General features: G+C 46.5%; 2 protein-coding genes across 7 annotated transcripts in view; both read left to right on the top strand.

The window, feature by feature from the left end:
- LOC123762320 (uncharacterized) overlaps positions 1-10,024 on the top strand; it is a 66,275-nt gene extending 56,251 nt beyond the window's left edge. For 3 of the 6 annotated variants that reach the window (XM_069325868.1, XM_045748775.2, XM_069325863.1), the window contains 4 exons: positions 372-806; positions 1,531-1,624; positions 6,030-6,623; positions 7,876-10,024. In XM_069325868.1, coding sequence (XP_069181969.1) covers positions 372-806; positions 1,531-1,624; positions 6,030-6,623; positions 7,876-8,907 — 2,155 coding nt within the window. In that variant the 3' untranslated portion in view covers positions 8,908-10,024. The remainder of the gene's footprint in view (positions 1-371; positions 807-1,530; positions 1,625-6,029; positions 6,624-7,875) is intronic. The other 3 variants (XM_069325873.1, XM_069325883.1, XM_069325877.1) reach the window with 3 other exon arrangements.
- Positions 10,025-17,174: 7,150 nt separating this feature from the next.
- Positions 17,175-26,071, top strand: part of Cln3 (CLN3 lysosomal/endosomal transmembrane protein, battenin) — a 34,632-nt gene continuing 25,735 nt past the window's right edge. The window contains 1 exon segment of the mRNA XM_045748782.2: positions 17,175-17,281. The gene's annotated coding sequence lies outside the window, so the exon portion shown is untranslated.

Raw genomic sequence — 26,071 nt, 5'->3', positions numbered from 1 at the left:
CGACAATCTCGTGTTGTGTCTACTGTTGTCTTTCTCTTGTTCGTCTACTGCTTATGTGAGGCTCCTGTCGCCTCTATTACCTCCAACTCCCTTGAATATCATTAACATTTTTAAGATTTTCCTCTGAAATTTTATTTCAGAGGAAATCTTGGAGATAAATAAATTAATAAATTGTCTGTATAATATTTATGTTTATTTAGTAAATTAAAATACGTTTGCATTTTTAGCAAATATATTTTCTGAAAAGTGCTGCCTTCTTCGAATAGAATTAATAAAAATATAGTAGGAATTATTAATTTAAAGTCATAATAATGATTTCGGTTTAGCGTTAGAATCATTAAGTAAAAATATGTTGTTTTGATCCCTTGTAGAACGGAGGCTCCGGAACCTGCCGTCCAGGAAGCTCTGGAACCTGCCGTCCAGGAGGCCCCTAAGCGACGAGACTCAATAAACCCTCCCCTACGCGGCCGTCTACAGTATAGTGCTATTGAACGCCAACGTCCAGGGCGCCCTACCGCCCAGTCCAGTCCCGTCGAGGAGGAGGGCGAAGTCCGTGAGGCTGAACTCACAACAACAGGCGGCCGCCAGTATGTCACCCTCGACAGACGCCGACCAGTCGCCGACAGGAAAGATACCCCGGCTCTTGAGGCTGTGTCCCCAACCGAACCATCTCGCCAGTACGTGACTATTACCCGCTCTAGTGGCATCACAACACCTGGAACCCCTACCCCACCTACTCCTTCAGGCTCAGAGCCAACCGTTAGTCCGGCACTAGGATTAGTTCCTGCCGTATCCACAACACCAAGGTACCATACACTCAATAATTTTGCTGCTGCGGCTTCAGCGCTTGCTGAAAGGGCTCTGCTTAAGTGCTGCTCTCAACATTGTCTTTAGGGGTTTGTCCCTCTTTAATTAACGATACAGATAAGGCTGTGGGGAGGTGTTTTCTCATCAACTAATGAGGGACGTTATGTACAGCTTGTATCATGACGATTATATCTATCACTGTGCGAGGTACTTCTACTCTTGGGCGTTCCTCATATTAATTTCATGATTATTAGTTATTCTGTTATTGTATTCTTCAGGTTAAAGGCTTCAGTCACCCTAAAAAGAGTACACTAATGTTACCCTTATCGCTCTGTCGCTCCAATCTGAGCCATCTTTATGTATCTGCCTCATATGTCTTTCGATAATTCTTGACCATATACTTGTAGCTCACTTGACCTCTTGGGAGTTTCCTTCTACTTCAAGTGGTGAAGCATTTGCTTAGTTGCATGTTGTACAAACTACTTTTAAGCTTCTCTGTGATTTGGGTAAAGTGATGTGCAAGATTCTTTGGCAAATTTTTCTAGAACTGACAATGAATTACCCATATATAATGAAGCACTCATTGAACGTCGTAGCACAAGATTTTATTTAAAATAAAGTACATTCATCTCCCTAAGGTTCATTATTACCACTGTCTCGTGTGGAGGTTTACGGGAGAAATGAGAATATTGATATAAACATTAAAGTGCTTCCTACCCGTAGGTATGTGGTGCTAGAGCGAGGCCGCTTTACCACTCCCGCTGCAGAGGAAGAGACACCCGCCGTGTTCGAGGAGACGACTGTCACCAACGTGCCTGTAAGTGGGTCCGCGGTCAGGTACCGGCCACTTGTGGTGAGGCCAACAAGCCCGGTAACTCTCACAGAGGACATTCAGGATAATCTCTTGCATGATGGTTTGTCTAGTGTTCCGGCTGTCACGCCCCGTATTCAGGCGGGTTCTTCTCTTCCACGCGTCGAGGCGCCCTTGGTGTCGAGGCCTAGGCAACCAGCTACAGGGGAAGTAGTGGCGGCTTTGGCTGACAAACCAGACGTAACTGTACTAACTAAAGCTGACGCTGTAACGCAAGTGCATGCTGGCGCTAAGGCCGAGGTCGTGTCCAAGGGGGACCTGGCAAAAGATCCCGACCTGACTCTCGATGTTAATACTGCTCCAGAGATCACCTTCAGGCCTCCGCTCGATTTCCCCGAGTACGTGGCTTATGCGGACAACTCGGATCGCACTGAGAACAATCTTGGACGCGCTAGAGTCGTTCATGGTCACAGACTTGTACCCATCAAGGTTGTCTCCGATAAAGACCTTGTTCCTGACAAAGTTGTACCGGACAACGAAATAATACCCACTACAGCTGTTCCGGAGATTAAACCAATCCCAGTAAAGGTGCTTCCCGAAATCCGACCAGTGAAGATAGTCTCAGAGCTGAGGCCAGTACCGGTGGGAGACCTCACCAGTAAGGACCAGGACACGCTGACTCCTGCTGGGGAGGTCACGCCTCTTACGGAGATCCGCTCAGACGCCGAAGAAGCATCCAAACCCAAGCTGGACAGTAATAACCTCGAGCAAGGTCATGGTCGGGATCATAAGGTCAAATCATTGGTTGATGTTACCGATGAACCTCAGACTCGCCTCAGGTCAAAGGTCGTCATATTGGCGAATACTGATGACATAACCCAGGTACTAGACCCACAGACTAACTTTGTGTCAGGTCCTGACAGTGTGACACAGACTGACGACGTGTTACTAGATGAGAAGGAAATACAAGATGGCCATCTGACATCTCGAGCGCGAGTCTCACAGACTGACAAAGCAGCAAAAGATGACGATGGAATACAAACTGGACGGGTGTCACAGACTGACTCTGTGTCACAAAGTGGAATTGTGTCACAGACAGACCGTCAGTCACAGACAGGCCGTGTGTCACAGGCAGGCCGTGTGTCACAGGCAGGCCGTGTGTCACAGGCAGGCCGTGTGTCACAGGCAGGCCGTGTGTCACAAGCAGGCCGTGTGTCACAGACTGGTCGTGTGCCACAAACTCGCCGCGTGTCACAGACTGGTCGTGTGTCACAAGACGACCAGGTGACACCTAGTATTCGTGTGTCACAGACTATTCGCGTGTCACAAGATGAGCAGGTGACACAAGATGACCAGGTGACACCTAGCGTTCGTGTGTCACAAGATGACCTTGTGACACCTAGCGTTCGTGTATCACAAGATGACCTTGTGACACCTAGGGTTCGTGTGTCACAAGACGACCAGGTGACACCTAGTGTTCGTGTGTCACAGACTGACAGTGTGACACAAGATGACCAGGTGAAACCTAGTGTTCGTGTGTCACAGACTGACAGTGTGACACAAGATGACCAGGTGACACCTAGCGTTCGTGTGCCACAGACTGATCGTGTGTCACAGACTGACCGTGTGTCACAAGATGACCAGGTGACACCTAGCGTTCGTGTGTCACAGACTGATCGTGTGTCACAGACTGACCGTGTGTCACAAGATGACAAGGTGACACCTAGCGTTCCTGTGTCACAGACTGATCGTGTGTCACAGACTGGCCGTGTGTCACAAGATGACAAAGTGACACCTAACGTTCAGTGTGTCACAGACTGGCCGTGTGTCACAAGATGACAAGGTGACACCAAGCGTTCGTGTGTCACAGACTGATCGTGTGTCACAAGATGACAAGGTGACACCTAGCGTTCTTGTGTCACAGACTGGCCGTGTGTCACAAGATGACCAGGTGACACCTAGCGTTCGTGTGTCACAGACTGATCGTGTGTCACAGACTGGCCGTGTGTCACAAGATGACAAAGTGACACCTAGCGTTCGTGTGTCACAGACTGGCCGTGTGTCACAAGATGACAAGGTGACACCAAGCGTTCGTGTGTCACAGACTGATCGTGTGTCACAAGATGACAAGGTGACACCTAGCGTTCGTGTGTCACAGACTGGCCGTGTGTCACAAGATGACCAGGTGACACCTAGCGTTCGTGTGTCACAAGATGACCAGGCGACACCAAGCGTTCGTGTGTCACAGACTGGTCGTGTGTCACAAGATGACCAGGTGACACCTAGCGTTCGTGTGTCACAGACTGGCCGTGTGTCACAAGATGACCAGGTGACACCTAGCGTTCGTGTGTCACAAGATGACCAGGTGACACCAAGCGTTCGTGTGTCACAGACTGACCGTGTGTCACAAGATGACCAGGTGACACCTAGCGTTCGTGTGTCACAGACTGGCCGTGTGTCACAAGATGACCAGGTGACACCTAGCGTTCGTGTGTCACAAGATGACCAGGTGACACCTAGCGTTCGTGTGTCACAGACTGGCCGTGTGTCACAAGATGACCAGGTGACACCTAGCGTTCGTGTGTCACAAACTGGCCGTGTGTCACAGACTGACCGTGTGTCACAAGATGACCAGGTGACACCTAGCGTTCGTGTGTCACAAGATGACCAGGTGACACCAAGCGTTCGTGTGTCACAGACTGATCGTGTGTCACAAGATGACCAGGTGACACCTAGCGTTCGTGTGTCACAAGACGACCAGGTGACACCTAGCGTTCGTGTGTCACAGACTGGCCGTGTGTCACAGACTGGCCGTGTGTCACAAGATGACCAGGTAACACCTAGCGTTCGTGTGTCACAAACTGGCCGTGTGTCACATAGTGACCAGGTGTCAGAAAATGATCTTGTATCACAAACTGACCAGGTGCCAAAAGATGACCAAGTGACACCCACTGTTTTATTATCTAAAGCTAAAACTGTTTCACAAGATGACCACGTGACACCTAGTGTGAGTGTGTCACAGAATGAACTAGTGTCACCGAGCACTGTGTCACAGGATGGCCGTGTGAAAACTATCATACTTTTGCCACAGAGTGACCAAGTCTTCCACCAGGACAAAGTGACATCTAGTGTGACTCGGTCACAGACTGGACGTGTGTCAGAGACTGGACGTGTGTCAGAGACTGGACGTGTGTCAGAGACTGGACGTGTGTCACAGACTGGACGTGTGTCAGAGACTGGACGTGTGTCAGAGACTGGACGTGTGTCACAGACTGGACGTGTGTCAGAGACTGGACGTGTGTCACAGACTGGACGTGTGTCAGAGACTGGACGTGTGTCAGAGACTGGACGTGTGTCAGAGACTGGACGTGTGTCAGAGACTGGACGTGTGTCACAGACTGGACGAGTGTCACAGACTGAACGTGTAACACACGATGACCACATTACGTCTAGTGGACGTAAGTCGCAAACTGGTCGTACGTCACAGACCGACGGTCTTCCACAAACTGTTGGTACACTAGTAGGTGCCACAGATGACACAGCAGAGGACGTGACACTGGTGCCACATGTAGCTAGTGATCCTTCCCCTGACACCCCAGCAGCCTCCTCCCCCCCACACAGCTCTGGCACCCCCACAGCAGAGTCCTCAGGCGGGCTTCATATAGACGAGGCTGTGCAGCACATCTCTGGGCTTGATTCTGCACCCCCTACACACACCCCAACCCCCGAGACTAGTGCCACAGACGCCTCGCCTTCCCAGACTAGTGCCACAGACCCCTCCCAGACTAGTGCCACAGACCCCTCCCAGACTAGTGCCACAGACCCCTCCCAGACCAGTGCCACAGACCCCTCCCAGACTAGTGCCACAGACCCCTCCCAGACCAGTGCCACAGACCCCTCCCAGACCAGTGCCACAGACCCCTCCCAGACTAGTGCCACAGACCCCTCCCAGACCAGTGCCACAGACCCCTCCCAGACTAGTGCCACAGACCCCTCCCAGACCAGTGCCACAGACCCCTCCCAGACTAGTGCCACAGACCCCTCCCAGACCAGTGCCACAGACCCCTCCCAGACTAGTGCCACAGACCCCTCCCAGACTAGTGCCACAGACCCCTCACCCCCCAGCTCGCAGCCTCTCATCCCCACTCATCACTCTCTTCATCTAACGGTGCATGGTACTGGAGGCATTCTTCCCCCCCAGGGAGATCTTTTGCATGACCCACCTCCCCCTCTCGTGGACCCCAGGGAGAAGGAAGCTACCCCTGTAGTGCATGACTCACAGCATGGCGGCGGTCGTGGCGCACCGGAGGGCACGACGCACGTGGTGGGGGTGACGGGGCATGCGTCGTCGCACAGCCAGCTGGAGGCGACTGAGGCCGGAGGAAGCCAGCATGATGCTCTCTCTCCTCAGGCTGCAGCCGAAGATTACAGTTACTACGACGACGACGGCATCTACGGTGCTGTAGGGTCGTCTGGCCTTGACCTCCCAGGCTCTTCTACGCCGCCGTCAGTACCACAAACATCAACCACTACTACAACAACTACAACCACAACACCTCCACCTACTACTACTACTACAACCACCACCACCACCACAACCCCCTCCTCCACCACCACAACCACCTCCTCCACCACCACCCCCACTACAACAACTGAGTCTACAACAAGTACAACAGCTGACACCACCAGAGGACCAACACGAACCCGCACCCGCGTGAAAGGTCGTCCCGAAGGGGCGTCACCAACCTCACGCTTGGGACCATCTGCAGGCGGTGGGCGTCGAAGGACCTCCGCAGAGTCCCGCCCTCCCTCCACACCTAGCCAGGACCCAGCACTGGAGGAGGCGAGGGCTGGGGGAAGGGAGAAGGAGGAGGAGGAGGGTCCTGAGTCGGCGCCCAGCGTTGTCAGACAGCCCTCAGCCCCCACACCTAGCGGGTCTCCCCAGCACCCCCGGAGAAGAGTTGTAGTGAGGAAGAGAGTCGAGAAGAAAGCAGCCTCTGGTCAAGTAATTATTTTCTCCCTTCTTTGGTGGTGGGTGTAGTGTGAGTGTACGTAGTCAGACTGTGGACTGTATATACCTTCTTTCCCTGTCAAATTAACAACCCAAAATCCCATGGTATAAAAACTGTATTTTCCTGTATTAGTCTGCATTCACCTGAATATGCACGATCAATCCCCCGGGCAAACCCGACCAAACGACGTTGATTTAATATTTATCCAAAGTTAATTCAACGTCACTCGAGGATGGTTTGCCCGCTGTGATATTAGAGAGTAAGTGGATGATGTGCATCAGGCAGTAGCGTAGAGGAGCAACTTCACATGTTAACCTGGTCACGGGCACATTGAATGACTTGAATCTACTCGTATGATATAGTATTGCTCATGAAACCATAGCATGTCATAACCAACTTAATATCTTGGTCCTGACGCCTGACGGACACACCATGGACTGGGAACGACCCAAATCCTGACCTGAAAAAATAATGACAGCTCGACTTGGACGGACTTCGTCTCTGTTTCAGAACTTGATGTTGGAGGATAAGAGTCAGAGGTCAACAGGACAGACTTTAGCCACAAGTTTGCTTCTCCTGTGTTCACTGATCGTTCTCCAGCTTGTTTGGTATAAATGACAATCTCTTCCAGATCGAAAATGACGCAGTGTGGGTAAGAGAAAGATCCATTATTGTTCAGCCTACGTTTTATCTTTTTTTTTCGACACAACCAATCCAAACCTTAAATATAAACACAACCACTACAACCCATAAATTACCACATTCCCTGGAATCCTCTGAGAATCCTTCCTGGTGAACTACGACTTGCGGGTGACTGGTTTCTGCCACCTGGGAACTTTCCCTTCCCTGTGAAAGGCACTAAGCTACGTTCTGACTTCCTCGACTCCGATATTCTCTGACTCTACCTGTGGCAGCTTCCTTGGTGACCTGACTCTGGAATGTGTGCTTCCGTCTGCTGTCACTGATGTGTGGGTGATGTTTCTGTATCAGTTCACAAATAAGACAATATAGATGAAGTATTTATTGTATTTGCAGATAAGTAGTTTCTTCTATAACCTCACAAATATAATTGTCAGATATCGCAGATAGGCTGACATTTCTTACCTAATATAAATATTATACCTTAAAATATTGAATAAATTTCACTTTAATAGGGGCATAATTTATTTAGAAAAAGTATAAGTAATGTTTCATAGTAGACATGAATGTGTGTGCCAGTAATTCTTTGTTATTGTGTCAACTCAGGAACAGACCAGCAGACCGTCGAGGAACAAGCTGCGCTCACCGACTTCCACCCACAACCTCCCAACCAGATCCTTCACCCGCCCTCGGCCCACCCCACAGCTTGAAGCCAGTGAACAGCCTGAAGCTCGTGAGCGCCCAACCCGCCCACTGGTCGGGATCAGTCCACGTCCAACTCTCTCAATTAAAGACAGACCAAGACCAACTCGCCCATCTGATGACACTCCAAGGCTCACCCGTCCACTCGTTCAGACCACTCCGCGAACATCGCGCCCTGTCTCCCAGCTGGATGATGCTAGTCCACACCCATTCCTGCAGGAGGAAGACTCACGCCCACTTAACCCTCTGATCAGCATCCCTGCCCCTGTGACGAGCCCCACGACTCTGGCGCCCACACTCGCCGAGGAGGAAAGTATCACTGTGTTCCGTCAAGACTTTCCGGAAACAACACTTTTCCCGGAGACCTCGGTAAGACCCACCTTCTCGTCTCTATTCTCTCGACCCGCGGCCACCTCACCTGCTCCCACCACGCCCACGCCCACAACAACTTCGACTCCACGCTCACGCGGCAGCCCACGCCCACGCCCTAGTCTACGCCCCACCTTCAGCTCTACGCCACGCACAACCACTACGCCTCCACCACCAAGAAGCCCACGCCCAGTACGCCTAAGCCCTGAAAGAGTACCCCTAGCTCCTGTGGCCACTCCCGGCCCAGCGCAATCGTCCATCAAAGACGGCAACGACTACTATGATTACTACTACGACGACCTGGGCGGCGCCCTCACCGGGACACTGGGGCAGCTGGCGACGACGCTAACGGAAAAGGCGGTACTGATGGCTGACGGCTCTGTCCAGTGCAACGACACTGGATACTTCGCCCACCCTGACTCGTGCAAGAAGTTTATATCGTGTTCGAAGACTGTTCGAGGACTGGTGCGTGGCTGGGTGTACACCTGCCCCCAGCACCTTGTTTTTGATCCTGTCGGCGGAATGTGTAACTGGGCAGAGACCGTCGACTGTGAGGGACGAAAATAGAAAAATCGCCAAGTTGAGAAACGGCTACAAAAAATAAATAGCTAATCTAAAGAACAGTAGAAGGAACTTAGTCAGGTTCACGTCCACTGGCAAGGAACTTGGTTAAGTTCACGTCCACTGGCAAGGAACTTGGTTAACTTCACGTCCACTGGAAGGAACTTCCATAGGTCAAGTTCACGTCCACTGCAAAGAACTTGGTTAAGTTCACGTCCGCTGGAAGGAACTTGGTCAAGTTCACGTCCGCTGGAAGGAACTTGGTCAAGTTCACGTCCACTGGAAGGAACTTCGCCAAGTAGAGTACCAGCGGAAGAAAAAGTCGCTAAGTTGAGGAACAGGTTCCTTGAGTTTCCAGACTTCGGACATAACAGAAAGAAGTCGTCAAGTAACAAGAACGTGTTGGCTATGTTCGGCAGCTGATGGTGGACTGCGACAGGAAAATATAAATAAAAAAAAAAATTTCAAGAGCCGAAGAAAAAAAGTTAGATTTTTCCAATATTTATGTCTTTTCACATATAATTTCACACATTTTTTTGCATCAGAAATGTACAAGTGTCTCGCTTATTTCTTATCACTGTTTCCAAAATGTGGATTATTTTACACAAGAGGTTGATTCTATTGTTTGTATTTTCAGTGATAAATATAAACTGTATGGAAGCCTCACTATATAATTGTAAACACTCAGAGAAGACATTTATTCATTCTATAAGCGATGAAGGTATAATGTTGTGTTGCCTTCACGTCAGTTGTTCATGCCAAATCTCTTGAATCCCTGATGTCTCACTATAAATGTTCTATCTCTATCTCTCGCTGGAAGAAAATATACTATATTAATGTTTTTCCTTTTTTTTACAACTCTTGTTTATGTGTGGGTGAACGTGCTTGGCTTAGGCTCCGTTGTGATGTACTGCGCAGGATGGTGGTCAAGTGTGTGTGTGTGTGTGTGTGTGTGTGTGTGCGCGTGTGTGCGTGCATGAGTGCCTGAGTTCTCGCTGGAAAATAAAGCATTGTAATCTAAATTATGTTAGTGACGAGTGTGACAGCATTAACATTCATGTTTGAGAAAGCATTCATGTTTATTATGTACATAGCATTTTATAATTAAAGTTGTCAATGAAAATCCTCGTTTGAGTGTTTGTTTTATACCAGCCATTTAGGTTTCTGCGTTTTCTTGACGGCGTTTTTGTACGTTGGCGATAAAAAAAAATCCTGCTTACAAGGATATTGGCCATATATTGGCAATAGTGAGGAAAATGTCTACCTCACAGGTAGCAAAAATCTTTGTCCTCGTTTTCTGTGTCAACATTCAGTTTCCAATCAGCATTTTATCTTTCTATTAACAGTCTACTTTCCTGTTTCTAGTCAACAGGTCGCCAGTTTTCCAGTCAACAGGTCGCCAGTTTTCCAGTCAACAGGTCGCCAGTTTTCCAGCTTGTGGTCAGCTTGTCGTCGATATTACAGCTGCCAGTCAATATGATTTCAATATTTCTCCTTTTGGTGAGCGCGTATAATATTATAATTATATTTTATATGCCAGTTGTTAATGTTTACTTTTGAGTATATAATACTGTATAGAACTGCACTTCTGTTTAGTTAACTGTTGCAATACGGTTATTATATACTTTGATTACTGTTATTGTTATTATTCATTTATCATTTTTTTTTTTATATTTTAGGGGTGTCTACAGACTGTTGTTGCAAATATGAGTAATTTTTAGTATTTCAGATGAAAAAGGGGACGAAAATCGCTAAGGTCGTGCAAATTGAACATGTATCTGGGGCCAGATTCACGAAACAGTTACGCAAGTACTTACGAACGTGTCCATCTTTCCTCAATTTTTGACGGCTTTGGTTACATTTATTAAACAGTTTACAAGCATGAAAACTTGCCAATAAATTGTTGTTATTGTTATAAACAGCCTCCTGGTGCTTCGGAGCTTATTAACTTTTAATAAATGTAAACAAAGCCGCCAAAGATTGAGAAAAGATGTTCAGGTTCGTAAGTGTTTGTGTATGCTTCGTGAATCTAGCCCCAGGTTGGTATATATCACACCTCTTGTTTGATAGTTTAGTTTTGAATGAACGACTTGTCGATTTGTTAATTAAATTGGACGGAGAGAGGGGAGGGAAGGGAACTGTATGTGTTAACTCCTCAGCTTACACACAGACGACCCATTTACGCTGGAGCTTCTGGACGTACGACAACGGGTCACCTACGCTAACATTTCTACTAACTAGATGACTTGGACTTGATGGCCGAGGGACTGTCTCGCTGCCTACAGGTTAGAATTTAATCCCCGACTGTCCAGGTAGCTAGTTACTTTCCTCTGCCCTTATCCAAATCCTTATCCTCTTATACTATACAACTGTTAGATAGACACTACTGACATAGCTCTTTCTCCTAAGAATTGCCTTACCGTCATTGATTTGATTTTATCATCTTTCTCTCCCGGAAAATTTCGGTTTACAGTGTTGACGAGACCACACACTAGAAGGTGAAGGGATGACGACGTTTCGGTCCGTCCTGGACCATTCTCAAGTCGATTGGGAGAATTTACAATCGGTTTACAGTCATCTGTATTGGCGCTGGCCAATACAGGACTGCACCCTCCAACATCAGCATACACGAAGCTTGCGCCCTCGGCATCAATAAACACCAATACAGTACACCCAGCAATCAACAAACACCAATACAGTACACCCAGCAATCAACAAACACCAATACAGTACACCCAGCAATCAACAAACACCAATACAGTACACCCAGCAATCAACAAACACCAAGACAGCACCAACACATCCCTTGGCAGCGTGCTTTTTATCTTGCAGAATTCACAGTATGTGAACAGTTGACCAAGAGCGGGCGCTACAGCACGCAAGCGTCTGGTCTAGCCTAAAATTTATGTTGTTTAAGATTCAGCTGCTCAGAACAAAAAAGTTCCAAATAGCACGGGCTATGGTGAGCCCCTGGTGGACTTACCTGGCACAGGAGCGGGGCTGTGACTGTGCTAAATCCGGGTGAAACTTAACTAAAATTTCGCTGGAGCTGTACATTTATACGGACCCAAGGGTTCCCATTGACCCCATATAAAATGTTCATCTTACGTCCCACAGTCACCCATAGTCTCCCACGGCTATCCGCGGGCTCCCACGGACACCCGTAGGCTCCCACGGACACCCGTGACCTCCCACGGACACCCGTGACCTCCCACGGACACCCGTGACCTCCCACGGACACCCGTGACCTCCCACGGACACCCGTGACCTCCCACGGACACCCGTGACCTCCCACGGACACCCGTGACCTCCCACGGACACCCGTGACCTCCCACGGACACCCGTGACCTCCCACGGACACCCGTGACCCCCCACGGACACCCATAGTTTCGTAGGAAATAAGAAAAACACTCGTCTGGCATAAATCAGAGCCACGCATGACCTCTAGTCATGACTGATGATCTTGCGCGATCCATCTACGTCTTTGCCTGACACGCGAGGTTCCGGGGTTCGATCCCCGTGCGGGACAGAGATGGGTTCTCTTATCTGATGCCTCTGTTCACCTATCAATAAATAGGTACCCGGGTGAAGGGAAACTGTTTTGGGTTGAATCATGGTGAAGGTCAATATATATAGTTGATATTCATGCCTCGATAAGCCAACGTGCAGGCTTCCTGTCCCCGACAACAGGAATTAACAATTAAATTAACCTAGCCAGCTGAAAATCATGAAAAATCAGGTCTCTCGTTAAGAATTCTACGGCCCGTTTGGCTACAGTAAGCAGCCTGTTTAACTACATAATGACACTGCTTAGCCATTAACAGCCATAGCATATCGGGGAGGCAGTCAGTAGAGCGTCGTCCAAGTAGGCTATGTTATATGTTTTTTTCTGTATGGAGGAAAATTAATCGGAAAAACTGTATCACGAAATGCAGAACTTTAAGTAGTACTTTGGAAAAATTCGTATTTCCTTATTATATTTTGCCTGAAAACTACGAAAGCCAATAAAATTATTATTTCCAAAAATGACTATGATTTTTAATATAAACATTAGAGATTTTATATAAATTTGGTCAATATTTGAGAATTATATGTAGCTAATCATGAGAATATAGCGAAGCTTTCTAACAACATCGACGTGAAGGGATATATACATATAGAAGTAAGTGCTTCTTATTGGTTTATATACTAAAAAGAGTTTAGTTCTGACCAGAGTTCATGAATAAAGTATAACTAAAGTTGGTCAGTAGGGACGTGAGGTAACCATAATTTGTATTAATAAAATTACAGTATGAGAAAACAAATATAAACAACAGGTCATAATCCTTTATTACAAGTTTTTTCTTTGTTTAAAATAGCCCATAGCCTATCCGTCATTTCAAACTGGGCCTCCACGCACCGCCACGTTCATCACCGTGACACTGGAGCTGAACACTGGGACGGTGCCTACACCATCAGGCATAGGGAAACATCCCTCACACCGATCGAGGAACTCCTGGAACACAGCTTGCCGTAGAAATTTGACCACCACACGGCGGTCTTGAGGGAGCTGAACGCCTACCAAATCAGTCAACCGGACACTGAACACCTCCACGAGCGCCACACCATCCGCCGTATGATCCACCGATGTAAGAAACTCTAATCCAGCCGAAGTAGTCAACTTAAGGGGAGGCAATGACGACCCCCATCCTGGAGCACCTGGACCCCTGCACCACCCGGGTACCACACAGGGCACGGAACAGTCACCCAAACACCAACTCCACGCCTCGCTCAGCCCGTCCTCCAAACAAAGACCCAAAAGTGATTCCATGCTCCCACCAAACCCCCTGTTTATGAAAGAAAAACGGTTTACACACACACGACTCACAACTGATTTCGTTCGAACACTTCCGAATCAAGTGTTTCACTGACGAATTTCGTTCGAACCACAATGCTGTAAATAACAAATAATCGTCAACAGAACCTAAACATCTAGCCTATGCCTATATATGCACAATATGCTAATATATTATAATATTAATTTATATCTGAGAAAATTCCTGTTTTTGAATGAACAGCATGTAAACACTTATGAATGTGTTTGTGGGGTCGACCGCTGAATGTAATGGACTTGAGTCGAGGACATGTGCGCCGCTCCCTCTGGTGGCTTGCCGGCAACACCTTCTTTACCAGAGATATAAACACCCAACAGCGCTACAGAATAACGTTCATGTGTGCCGTACACGAAAATACATGACAAGAATCCTTATAAAGCACGTAGACTACACCAGGACACAACTCCAGTATAACACATTTCAGGAGATAAACAATAACATACTAGCCACAAATATACATCACCATTGAAATAAATTCATCTACAGGCGACGAGTCACAATAATGTGACTGAAGTATTTTGACCAGACCACACACTAAAAGGTAAAGGGACGACGACGTTTCGGTCCGTCCTGGACCATTCTCAAGTCGCAATCGACTTGAGAATGGTCCAGGACGGACCGAAACGTCGTCGTCCTTCTAGTGTGTGGTCTAGTCAACATTCATCTACACTCCTTTTTGACCAAGAAATACACTGGAAATTATTAACAGTGTTAAAATTTAACAACAAAATATACATACAATGGATCAGATCAGCACACTCAGACACATAACATTGCATAAAACCCCTAACAACGTCATAGTGTAGTTGACATATATACAATATATTGACAAAAGAGTCCCTCAGAACACCTTGGCAACGCAAGGTTACAGTAAACTCACATTACCAACAACATAAAATGCAATTTGCAAAGCATGTTTAGTCACAAATTAGGCTAAACAGAAAAAAATACATAAAAACGAAGGTCCAATACATAGGACACCATATTTCCACAAATGCTGCATAACCGGCAGAAAAACAATGGTTATCTTGAGATTATCTTGAGATGATTTCGGGGCTTAGCGTCCCCGCGGCCCGGTCCTTCGACCAGGCCTCTCTCTTTTTGTTACACACACCCCCAGGAAGCAGCCCGTAGCAGCTGTCTAACTCCCAGGTACCTATTTACTGCTAAGTAACAGGTGCATCAGGGTTAAAGAAACTCGGCCCATTTGTTTCCGCCTCCACTGGAGATCGAACCCGGAACCTCAAGACTACGAATCCGAAGCGCTGTTCACTCAGCTGTTAGGCTCCCAGCATTATCACGATAATGTGATTTCTCTGTGTATTGTAAACGTGTGTTCTTTTTCAATTTTGGTTTTGTGCTACATAAAGTGCTTATTTCATGCCTGTTCTGTATATTCCAGTATTGGTCTAACAAGTGCTGTGTAGATTTTATTAAAGGAGTCCTAATTTAGGTTTAAAAGGCGATGTCCTTATGTTGGCCAGGGGCCAGATTCACGAAAGCACTTACGAACGTGTACATCTTTCCTGAATCTTTGACGGCTTTGGTTACATTTATTAAACAGTTTACAAGCATGAAAACTTGCCAATCAACTGTTGTTATTGTTATAAACAGTCTCCTGGTGCTTCGGAGCGCATTAACTGTTTAATAATTGGAAACAAAGCCGCCGAAGATTGAGAAAAGATGTACAGGTTCGTAAGTGCTTTCGTGAATCTGGCCCCAGAATTCCATATGCTGCAGATGTTACCTCGTTTGTGTGTGTCTACGACGTTAGTGTTGGAATTATATCCACTTCCACATCTTTCTTTCCAACTCCTTGTAGTTGTCCTCCCCTTAAGGTGTAGATACTGCCTGGTCTCCTCTCTCTCTCCCTTTCCCATATTCATTGTCCTACGAATACTGGGGTTGAATTCTATCAACCATTTGTTTACCCACTCCTGGAGTTTGTCAAAGTCCGCCGGTAACTTCCTGCAGTCATCCTCTATTTTTACATTCCTCATCAGCTTTTGCGTCACCTGCATAAATTGACGTTTGCGAGCTCACTTCCTCAGTAAGTTGTTCGCGTGAACTAGGAAGAAGGTGACGCAGCCAGGAGCAGAATACTTGTAGAAAAGCCTGTTGCAGAACACAAGGGGGATTCAGTCTGCTCATATAAGTTAAGATTCAGTAACTCATCTGGTAATATAAGTGTGGTTAACTCTGTATCTGTGTATATAATTCCTGCTATGTGACTGACTCAGCAATTTCAAGTATCTCTATAATTAAAGTTACGAGTAAAAATATATGATCATCCCTGCAGAGGCCGGCCCCAAAGGGCAGTTTTAACGTGCTGTGTATTCAAAATGGGTATTTTCTCATATGTACGTTCGTTAATCCAGCCGCCATGCCACCTGCCTATAGATGAGAGCAATGCTTGACACAACTCACAACTGACGGTGATCGAACATCTATGGAGTGGTTGTTGTTGTTGTTTAAGATTCAGCTACTGGAAACAAAAAGTTTCAAGTAGCACGGGCTATGGTGAACCCGTAGTGGACTTACCTGGCACAGGAGCGGGGCTGTAACTGTATGGAGTGGTTGACCAGACCACACACTAGAAATTGAAGGGACGACGACGTTTCGGTCCGTCCTGGACCATTCTCAAGTCGATTGAGAATATTCGCCTGCATATGGAGTGGTTGTTATTGTTGTTATAGATTCAGCTACTCGAACAAGTTCCACGTAGCACGGGCTATGGTGAGCCCGTAGCTTACCTGGCACAGGAGCGGGGCAAGTAGCACGGGCTATGGCAAGCCCGTAGTGGACTTACCTGGCACAGGAGCGGGGCAAGTAGCACGGGCTATGGTGAGCCCGTAGTGGACTTACCTGGCACAGGAGCGGGGCAAGTAGCACGGGCTATGGTGAGCCCGTAGTAGACTTACCTGGCACAGGAGCGGGGCTGTAACTGTATGGAGTGGTGTTGACGTCGTCAATTATAGGGGGACTTCCGTCTACAGAACCTAAACACCTGTCCTAGTTTAAGTTTAGCTTATACACAAAATTGTAAGCTATAGTTATATTAATCTATATATGATAAAATGCCGATTATGAATACGCAATACAATTGATGAATGTGTCTTTAGGGTTCCCCGCTGCATGGACGAGCATAGTTTCAGAACAGGTTGATGGTTAACAAGCATTTTTCCCCAATGTGTATGAGAGCGGATTGCAATTATGAATTGAAATTGATCATACGGTTAAAATGTGTGTGGGGCTCGGAACGCAATGGAATGCGTGTGTTGTTGTGTGTGTGTGTTGTGTGGATCTGATGTCTGGTTGGCTAGGCTCCTACACATTGCCCCGCGCATGCGCCAGACAACACCATCACGCGAAAACCAAAGTTGCTGTGGCGAGATACCTCTCAGTTGTCAACTGCTGGTGTGAGGTGCGACTACTGCTGTGGTATCCGCTTCCTGCGCCTCACCCACCTCCCCCGACACCGCCTCCGTCGGTACGCTGTGCCTTAGGTGAGTACCCTCGGATCGGTAGCAAAATATAAGAATTTTGTGTGTTAATAGATCGAGAATTATGTTCATTTTCGGGCAGAAAAAATGAGAATGATTAGACTTTGTTGTATGAAAGCTATACTTTATATCGACGAGTCTGTGTAAATACAAGACCTTTTCCAAGAGGATTAAAATATTTATGCTGCATCTCCGAGCGTTCTTGACTCTGAGTTCCACGGCGGCCACGTATTGATAATCCGATGAATTCTGACTTATTGGAAAAACATTGTTACATATTAAACAGATTAATACATCACAATGGGAGCGACTATACGCTTCTCGCGTCAGATTTACGCAACGCTCCTAGGCGCTACGACCCTTATGCGCTATGTGTGCCTGCAGCTCTTGGACCCCGCCTGTCTAACCGTCGGCTGTCTTGTGCACTGACTCCCTACCCATTTTTACTCTATCATATCTACTACATATTTCGCATGCACGCGCGCACACATCCTTAGGTTTCAGGTCGTAGAAGCAGTCTAACTCTCAAGCATCAGGTGCAAGAAACTCTAACCATTTGTTTCTGCCTCGACCGGGGATCGAACCCGCGCCCTTAAGGACTATTTTGACCAGACCACACACTAGAAATTGAAGGGACGACGACGTTTCGGTCCGTCCTGGACCATTCTCAAGTCGACTTGAGAATGGTCCAGGACGGACCGAAACGTCGTCGTCCCTTCAATTTCTAGTGTGTGGTCTGGTCAACATACTTCAGCCACGTTATTGTGACTCATCGCCTGCTTAAGGACTATTACCCCAAAACGTTGACCGCTCGGCTGCGAGGACCTGTGTTTGTGACGTGTGTGTTTATAAATAAATAATAAATAAATGTTTATTCAGGTAAGGTACATACATACAAGAGATTTTTACAAAAATTGCTAGGTTTATAGATAGAGCTGGTACATACAATGCCTAAAGACACTATTACGCAAAGCGTTTCGGGCAGACGTTTCGGGTTTGTGACGTGTGCGTTTGTGACGTGTGTGTTTGTGACGTGTGCGTTTGTGACGTGTGTGTTTGTGACGTGTGCGTTTGTGACTCGAAGCCGCTACCTCCGGGAGGAAAAATCCAATGTCAACACATACCTCCTGAACGCAGGCGGTGAGGGGCCAGATTTATAAATAAATTGGCATATTAACCTTGGTTTGAATGCCATAGTAATTCTTTAACTGTTTTATAGAAAAGTCATAATTTTTGAGACGTCCTTGTTAATTGGAGGGTGACAGACAGACAGGGAGGGAGGGAGATGAGAGCAAGAGAAGGAGGGAGTGAGGGAGAGAAGGAGGGAGGGAGGGACAGAGACAGTGAAAAAAGGAAAGTTGGAGAGAGACAGAGAAGAAATTAATATTTAGAAGGGGGTTTGAGATACATAAATAAGAGAGGAGAATATTGAAGGAAGAATAAGAAGAGGATAGATATATACAATCTGCGAGAAGAAGATAGTAAATTGAAAAGATATAGAGGAAAGGAGATAGACGCAACTGAAATAAAATAAATAAACGAAGGAAGGGAATGAGAAAAAAGAATTGGAGAGATATATAGAAAAAAAAGAAGGTAGAGAGAGGGGTGAGAACGAAAGATAGAGAACTGAAAGGAGATAACGAGAGAAATATGGGAATAGCGAAAAGAAGGGTGGAAGAGAAGGAGAGAGACAAAAAGGAGGAATGGTTCGCATGGCTCTCCTGTCTCTCGTTCACTTTCAGCCCAACATATTGAAGCTCTCTGACAACTCATACTTCATTACTTCGCATTTTTAACGGTAAAGAATGTAGACCAATCTTTGGGTAATGACTTTTTCTATGCATCGGCCTCGATGGGTTAGGTGGGCTGCTTGGGTTCGTAAGTTTAGGACAAAAACAGGTGCACATTTTTTTACGATGCGCCAGTTGGAGAGAGAGAGCGGGTGGGCGGACGAGCCCTTCCTAGTAAAACATAGATCAGTTTAACTAGTCCGGCTTGCAAGGTCGGCCCTCTTATGGGTTTTTTTTCCCGCTGGCCTACTCTGTGTATGGAGATGGTCTCCACTCCTTACACGGTGCTCTGCTCTGCTCTGCTCTGCTCTGCTCTGCTCTGCTCTCTCTCTCTCTCTCTCTCTCTCTCTCTCTCTCTCTCTCTCTCTCTCTCTCTCTCTCTCTCTCTCTCTCTCTCTCTCTCTCTCTCTCTCTCTCTCTCTCTCTCTCTAGAGCAACAATTATCCGTGTGATTCCAATTTTTCGTAATTATTTTTTTATTCACTCTTCCACGACCTCCCACTACGACTCTTATCACTTCATTCGCACTTGAAACTTTCCCGTTGTGGGTGTGTCTGTTGATGTGGTGTTTACAGTGGTACCTGTAGAGGACGCATGCTATTCTACGACCATCGTCGTTCCTAAATGTAAATCAACTTGTGGTATCTGTTAAGTCTATTAGATGAGTCATTGTGACCAGAGACCATCTGGGAATCGTATGACCTCTGTGTGTAGTGCAGGATGTAGCTTCCTAATGGTTAGAGTAGAGGACGCGAGAGTCATCGCTGGAGTCACGGAAACGTATCATTTATCGTGAGTATTGTCAGGGTAACGCAAGAAGACTCTCCATCTTCTTGAGATGATTTCGGGGCTTAGTGTCCCCGCGGCCCGGTCCTCGACCAGGCCTTTCTTTAAAAAGGAAGCTAACTTGGAAACCCTAGAGTACGAACTGGTGACCGCGTGAACACCGGGTCCGACTTCCAGGTCTGACCACGACGCTTCCTTCCATGACCATCATATCTGCTCACAACATCTCTCGTGTATTTATGTTTGTATATTAGATTAGCATTTTAAAAGCACGACAATCGCCTGTGGTTGACTGTTCAATATATCTCTAGCCCTGTCCATGGGGGACAGAAGGAAATGTATATATGCTGGTTAGCATTGTAAATGTGTGGCCACGTTTGTGGTAGAAAATAATAATACTAAAAAATCTCTCGTCCCTCTGAATTGTTTTCATGGTGATAATGACTATCCTGGCGGGGCCATTATAACCCACAGCAATAGCGGTGTGTCATAAGTGTTGATTATCGCTTCACCAAGACTAACTTTCACTACACCTGGATGACTTCAGAAGTCACAGAAGAGTGTGTGTGTGTGTGTGTGTGTGTGTGTGTGTGTGTGTGTGTGTGTGTGTGACATCTCGGGGACTCTTCTCACTCCCTGAGGTGTACCTGCCTTGGTGGTAGACTCAGCCCTGTGGTAGTCCTTACATCAACTAGTGGTAAACTCGCACTAGAAAAACCGGAATTTCTAGTTGGTTTTATAGTTTGCTCTGTCCAGTTTGTCTTCATATAAAGACTCTATATTTTTTTATATCTGTTTTTATTTAAGTGTGGTTCTATTTATACACTTAACAACGCCTTGAATCAACAATGATTAATCAAATGGCTTGTGGAAATATGTAGAGGGAGGATTTTAAATATGATAGTGGAGATTATATATATATTACGTGGGATGTAAACACAAGCCTCTTAAATTACATCTTTCAGACATAAGGTAAAGCGATCAGGATATAACTTGGCAACAGATGAAATATCTAACTGGAGAACAATGACCAATCTCGGCTGTTATTATCGCTACCTTATCTTTCGTAATTAGCACGGAGTTATTGTTGTTTGTTGTTATTAGAGTCTGCTACTCAGAACGAAGTGTCCGTGTAGCACGGGGCTATGGTGAGCCCGTAATTGGGTTTGATTATTCGCGGTAACCTTGTTATTGTGATATTTGGGTCAAAGTTAGCACGGAGTTTGTGAGTCTTAGAGGACTTTTCCTCTCTCTCCCGTTCACCACCTTCACCAAACCTCTCCTCCATAATCCCCCCCCCACCCCAATCCCCCCCCACTCCATTCCCCCCACTCCATTCCCCCCCCCCCACTCCATTCCCCCCACTCCACTCCCTCCCCCCCACTCCACAACTCCCTCTCCAACGCTGCCCTTGCAACCTTCTGTTTCCTGGTAAAGTGAGCCTCCCGTCACACACACACACACATTAGTTACGCAATGGTGGATCAAGGCGTGCTTTTATGCCCGGTACAGCGGGCAGCACTTGGGTAGATTACAGCGGGCAGCACTTGTTGAGGTTACAGCAGGCAGCACTTGTGGAGGTTACAGCGGGCAACACTTGTGGAGGTTACAGCAGGCAGCACTTGTGGAGGTTACAGCAGGCAGCACTTGTGGAGGTTACAGCAGGCAGCACTTGTGGAGGTTACAGCAGGCAGCACTTGTGGAGGTTACAGCAGGCAGCACTTGTTGAGGTTACAGCAGGCAGCACTTGTGGAGGTTACAGCAGGCAGCACTTGTGGAGGTTACAGCAGGCAGCACTTGTGGAGGTTACAGCAGGCAGCACTTGTGGAGGTTACAGCAGGCAGCACTTGTGGAGGTTACAGCAGGCAGCACTTGTGGAGGTTACAGCAGGCAGCACTTGTGGAGGTTACAGCAGGCAGCACTTGTGGAGGTTACAGCAGGCAGCACTTGTGAAGGTTACAGCAGGCAGCACTTGTGGAGGTTACAGCGGGCAGCACTTGTGGAGGTTACAGCGGGCAGCACTTGTGGAGGTTACAGCAGGCAACACTCTTTTTATTACTTGTCCTTTGATCTCTTCTCCTATCTTGGTTTTCGCCTTCAGGCATCACGCTCTGTTCCCTCTAGTCATCCTTTCCTTGTTATTCCTTCCATTCAGTCTTTGACAAGGAACACGTGAATGTTCGAAAGTACTGAGACATAAAAAAGTACACACACACACACACACACACACACACACACACACACACACACACACACACACACACAGGGGCCCATCATGGAGTCCCCGCCTGAAGAAACACATAAGGGAAATGGAAAAGGTTCAGATGTTTGCGATGAGGCTCGTCCCAGAGTTACGAGGGATGAGATATGAAGCGCGCTTGAGGGAACTGAACCTGACGACACTAGAAAAAAGGGAGAGGGGGAATATGATAGGAACATATAAAATACTCAGGGGTATTAACAGTGGAAATAGACGAATTGTTCACACTGAATACTAACAGAACGAGAGGACATGGTGGAAGCTGGAAACTCAGATGAGACACAGATATGTTAGGACGTTTTCTTTTAGCATGAAAGTAGTGGAAAAATTAAAGAACTTAAGGAGCAGGTTGGGGAAGCAAACTTTAATCATAATTTTAAACTATATATAAGAGGGAAATAGGACCGGAGTCATTGTTATAAACAACCGATGGCTAGAAAGGCGGGATCCAAGAGTCAATGCTTGAATCTGCAGGCACAAATAGGTGAGTACACACACACACATATTTATATATATTATATATATAATATATATCCACACACTGCCGTATAAAGTTCTTTTAATAATTACCAAGGGGACAAACGTGGGAGATAATGATAATGAGATATCATTAATTAGTCATTAATCAAACTAGTCATGGATCTCCAATAGAAAGGTGAACTTGAGGGGTAGTCAAGTGTCAGTCACGAGGCTGTATAGGGCCTCGCTGCGAGGATATGACCGTGGAGCAGCAGTTTAAACCTGTTGAAAGTCCAGGAAGCCGTAATTCACGGTAGGAAGTGTGGGAATCGCTCAGACTGTTCGTTCGCCAGCACAAATGATCGCCAGCGACTGTGTGTGTGTGTACTCACCTATATGTACTCACCTATATGTGCTTGCAGGATCGAGCATTGACTCTTGGATCCCGCCTTTCTAGCTATCGGTTGTTTACAGCAATGACTCCTGTCCCATTTCCCTATCATACCTAGTTTTAAAAGTATGAATAGGATTTGCTTCCACAACCTGTTCCCCAAGTGCATTCCATTTTTCTACTACTCTCACGCTAAAAGAAAACTTCCTAACATCTCTGTGACTCATCTGAGTTTCCAGTTTCCACCCATGTCCCCTCGTTCTGTTATTATTACGTGTGAACATTTCATCTATTTCCACTTTGTCAATTCCCCTGAGTATTTTATATGTCCCTATCATATCTCCTCTCTCCCTTCTTTTCTCTAGTGTCGTAAGGTTCAGTTCCTTCAGCCGCTCTTCATATCCCATCCCTCGTAGCTCTGGGACAAGCCTCGTCGCAAACCTCTGAACCTTCTCCAGTTTCTTTATGTGTTTCTTCAGGTGGGGGCTCCATGATGGCGCGGCATACTCTAAGACGGGTCTCACGTAGGCAGTGTAAAGCGCCCTAAAAGCTTCCTCATTTAGGTTTCTGAATGAAGTTCTAATTTTCGCCAGTGTAGAGTACGCTGCTGTCGTTATCCTATTTATATGTGCCTCAGGAGTTAGATTAGGTGTCACATCCACTCCCAGGTCTCTTTCTCGAATCGTTACAGGTGTGTGTGTGTGTGTGTGTGTGTGTGTGTGTGTGTGTGTGTGTGTGTGTGTGTTACATAGATCTTTTTTTTCGTTTTGGGGAAATTGGACGTTAGTATTTATTCGTATTTTGCATTATGCCCACAGAGAGTCTCTAAGATCTTTCATCACGTATCAGATGGTGCGAAAATTGACCCAGACACACGTGATCTTTATAAACGTTCCCTCACGTGACTTGTAAACGTTCCCTCACGTGACTTGTGAACGTTGCCTCACGTGATGATCCAACATATGTTTACCCACATAAGCTACCAACATATTTGTCCACGCATGAGCTGTCAACATGTGTTTCCACATGTTGAATCATGCAGCTAAGCTTATCTTGAGCTTAATTAAACATTAGAACGACGACCAGTTATATTATGATTGGGTGACCATTAAGTATTATACTATTATTGGAGTATAATGTGTGCTTGTATTATTGATGCAAGGAAACAGTTTTCTAAAAAAATATATCAAAGCCAGAAGTGAGTTGTTTCGTAATGAGGAAAACGAAACGCCTGAAATGCTATGCGGGCTTTACAAGAATGTAAAAACTATCAGTGCTATTTACTCTCATAAACCCAATGTACCTTGTATATAAATGAATAAAAAAAAAATAAAAATGAACATAATCCAGGTGTCAGGCAGTGTGTGCTGGTCTTCTGCAGCTTCTGGCAGTACTTGTGCATTTTCGCTCCTTAATGTCGTGCCATTTGCAACCGTAAAGGAAGAGTTAATCTTCTCTCGCGGGTAACTTATAGGATGTTGTTGTTGTTAAAGATTCGCTACCTGGAACGAAAAGTTCCAAGTAGCACGGGCTATGGTGAGGCCTGGTTTAACTTATAGGAGGGAGGAGGAGGAGGATGGATCCTAGTATCGGGTCCTATGACATCCTTCGGGTCACTCTTCGCTAGAGCAACGGTCTCTCCTCTTGTAGGTCAGGCGATCGATCTCCCCGATGGTTGGCCACCACTCCTTTTCTGCGTCCTGGTATCCCTGTTCCTCTCCTCTATCCCTTCTATCCAAGTGCTGCCTTGTCATATTGGCTTAGTGCTTTCTCCTCATAATTACCTTACCTTCTATTCTGGAACACTGCATATTTTTTTGTGGCATTAAAATTTGTATCCTGGCCAACCCTCACTGGTTTCCGTCAGTGGGACATAGATCAGGTTGGCCACAGCGTCGGTGGGACCATGTTGGTGATTCGTTACAAAGATTCTTCTCTCCAGATGTTCTGTTATTCTTTATTATTATTATTATTATAATGTAAAGTCACCTTGCAAGGGTTCAGGTACATGCATGCATATACCGTGAAGCTTAAGAGGCGTGACCCAAGAGCTGAAACTCGGCACCAACCCCCCCCCCCCCCCCCCGCCCTCCCCGAGCAAAGTTAAGCTATTACAAGGTGAATACACACACACACACACACACACACACACACACACACACACACACACACACACACACACACACACACACACACACACACACACACACACACACACCAAGTTGATATACCTTAATATCCACGTGACCTGAGGCGGGCGAGGAATGCCATCATGGTGCTCTAAATAAAACAACACACACATAGTATTCAATCCTTCTCGCGTGACGTCTAACTGGATACAACCGCTGGGTGGCCAAATATCTCTGAATTCATCATGTGTGCTGTATTATATCACGCGACAGACTACAACACACGAATATGAAGTTCTTAATGTGGGTATTGACAAAATGTATTGATTTAACGATTACAATCCAGCAGCACGAATATTCACGACAGAAAATCCCGGAATTTTAGTTTGTGGGGTTGACAGAGGCTGGAGAGGAGGGAGGGGACGGCAGGGATCAGAAATTAAGAAGGTTAACAGAAATAACCCATAAAAGCCCCCAGGAAGTATGCAAGACTCGTAGGCCTGGGCGTCCTCCATAATGACCCTCCTTGGGAGAAACAGCAGCTTCCATACATGTGCAAATTAAACTTCTCATCACTTAACCTTGAGCCACTATCAAGCTAAACAAGTGGCAGTAGAAGTGCTTCAGATAACCCAAGGAGAGTCTCAAGTGCATCTAAGGGACCGATATTGATACAAACTCTCCAATGCTAACTATAGAGTCTTGCCTGAATTAACAAGACAAATTGGTTCAGGTGGACCATACTGAACTGTCTTACTCCCCACACTGTGGGTCTTGCCATAAGGAGACACACAGCCCCTGGCTAATCTCAACGGACAGGTAAAGGAACATTTGGAGCTGCCCAGGGGTAGGAGCACATGGGTAGCCGTCCCTCGTCCCTCCCCCCCAACCTCTAACAAGCACCTTTACGAACAAAAAAATACATTGAAGACAGTAGCCGCGCGAGGAACACACATGTGAAGTAAAGCCACATGTAAA

The sequence above is a fragment of the Procambarus clarkii genome, chromosome 2 (genome assembly GCF_040958095.1).
Source record: "Procambarus clarkii isolate CNS0578487 chromosome 2, FALCON_Pclarkii_2.0, whole genome shotgun sequence".
Taxonomy (NCBI): domain Eukaryota; kingdom Metazoa; phylum Arthropoda; class Malacostraca; order Decapoda; family Cambaridae; genus Procambarus; species Procambarus clarkii.
Note: the sequence above shows the minus strand (reverse complement) of the source record. Positions and strands in the feature narration are given on the sequence as shown.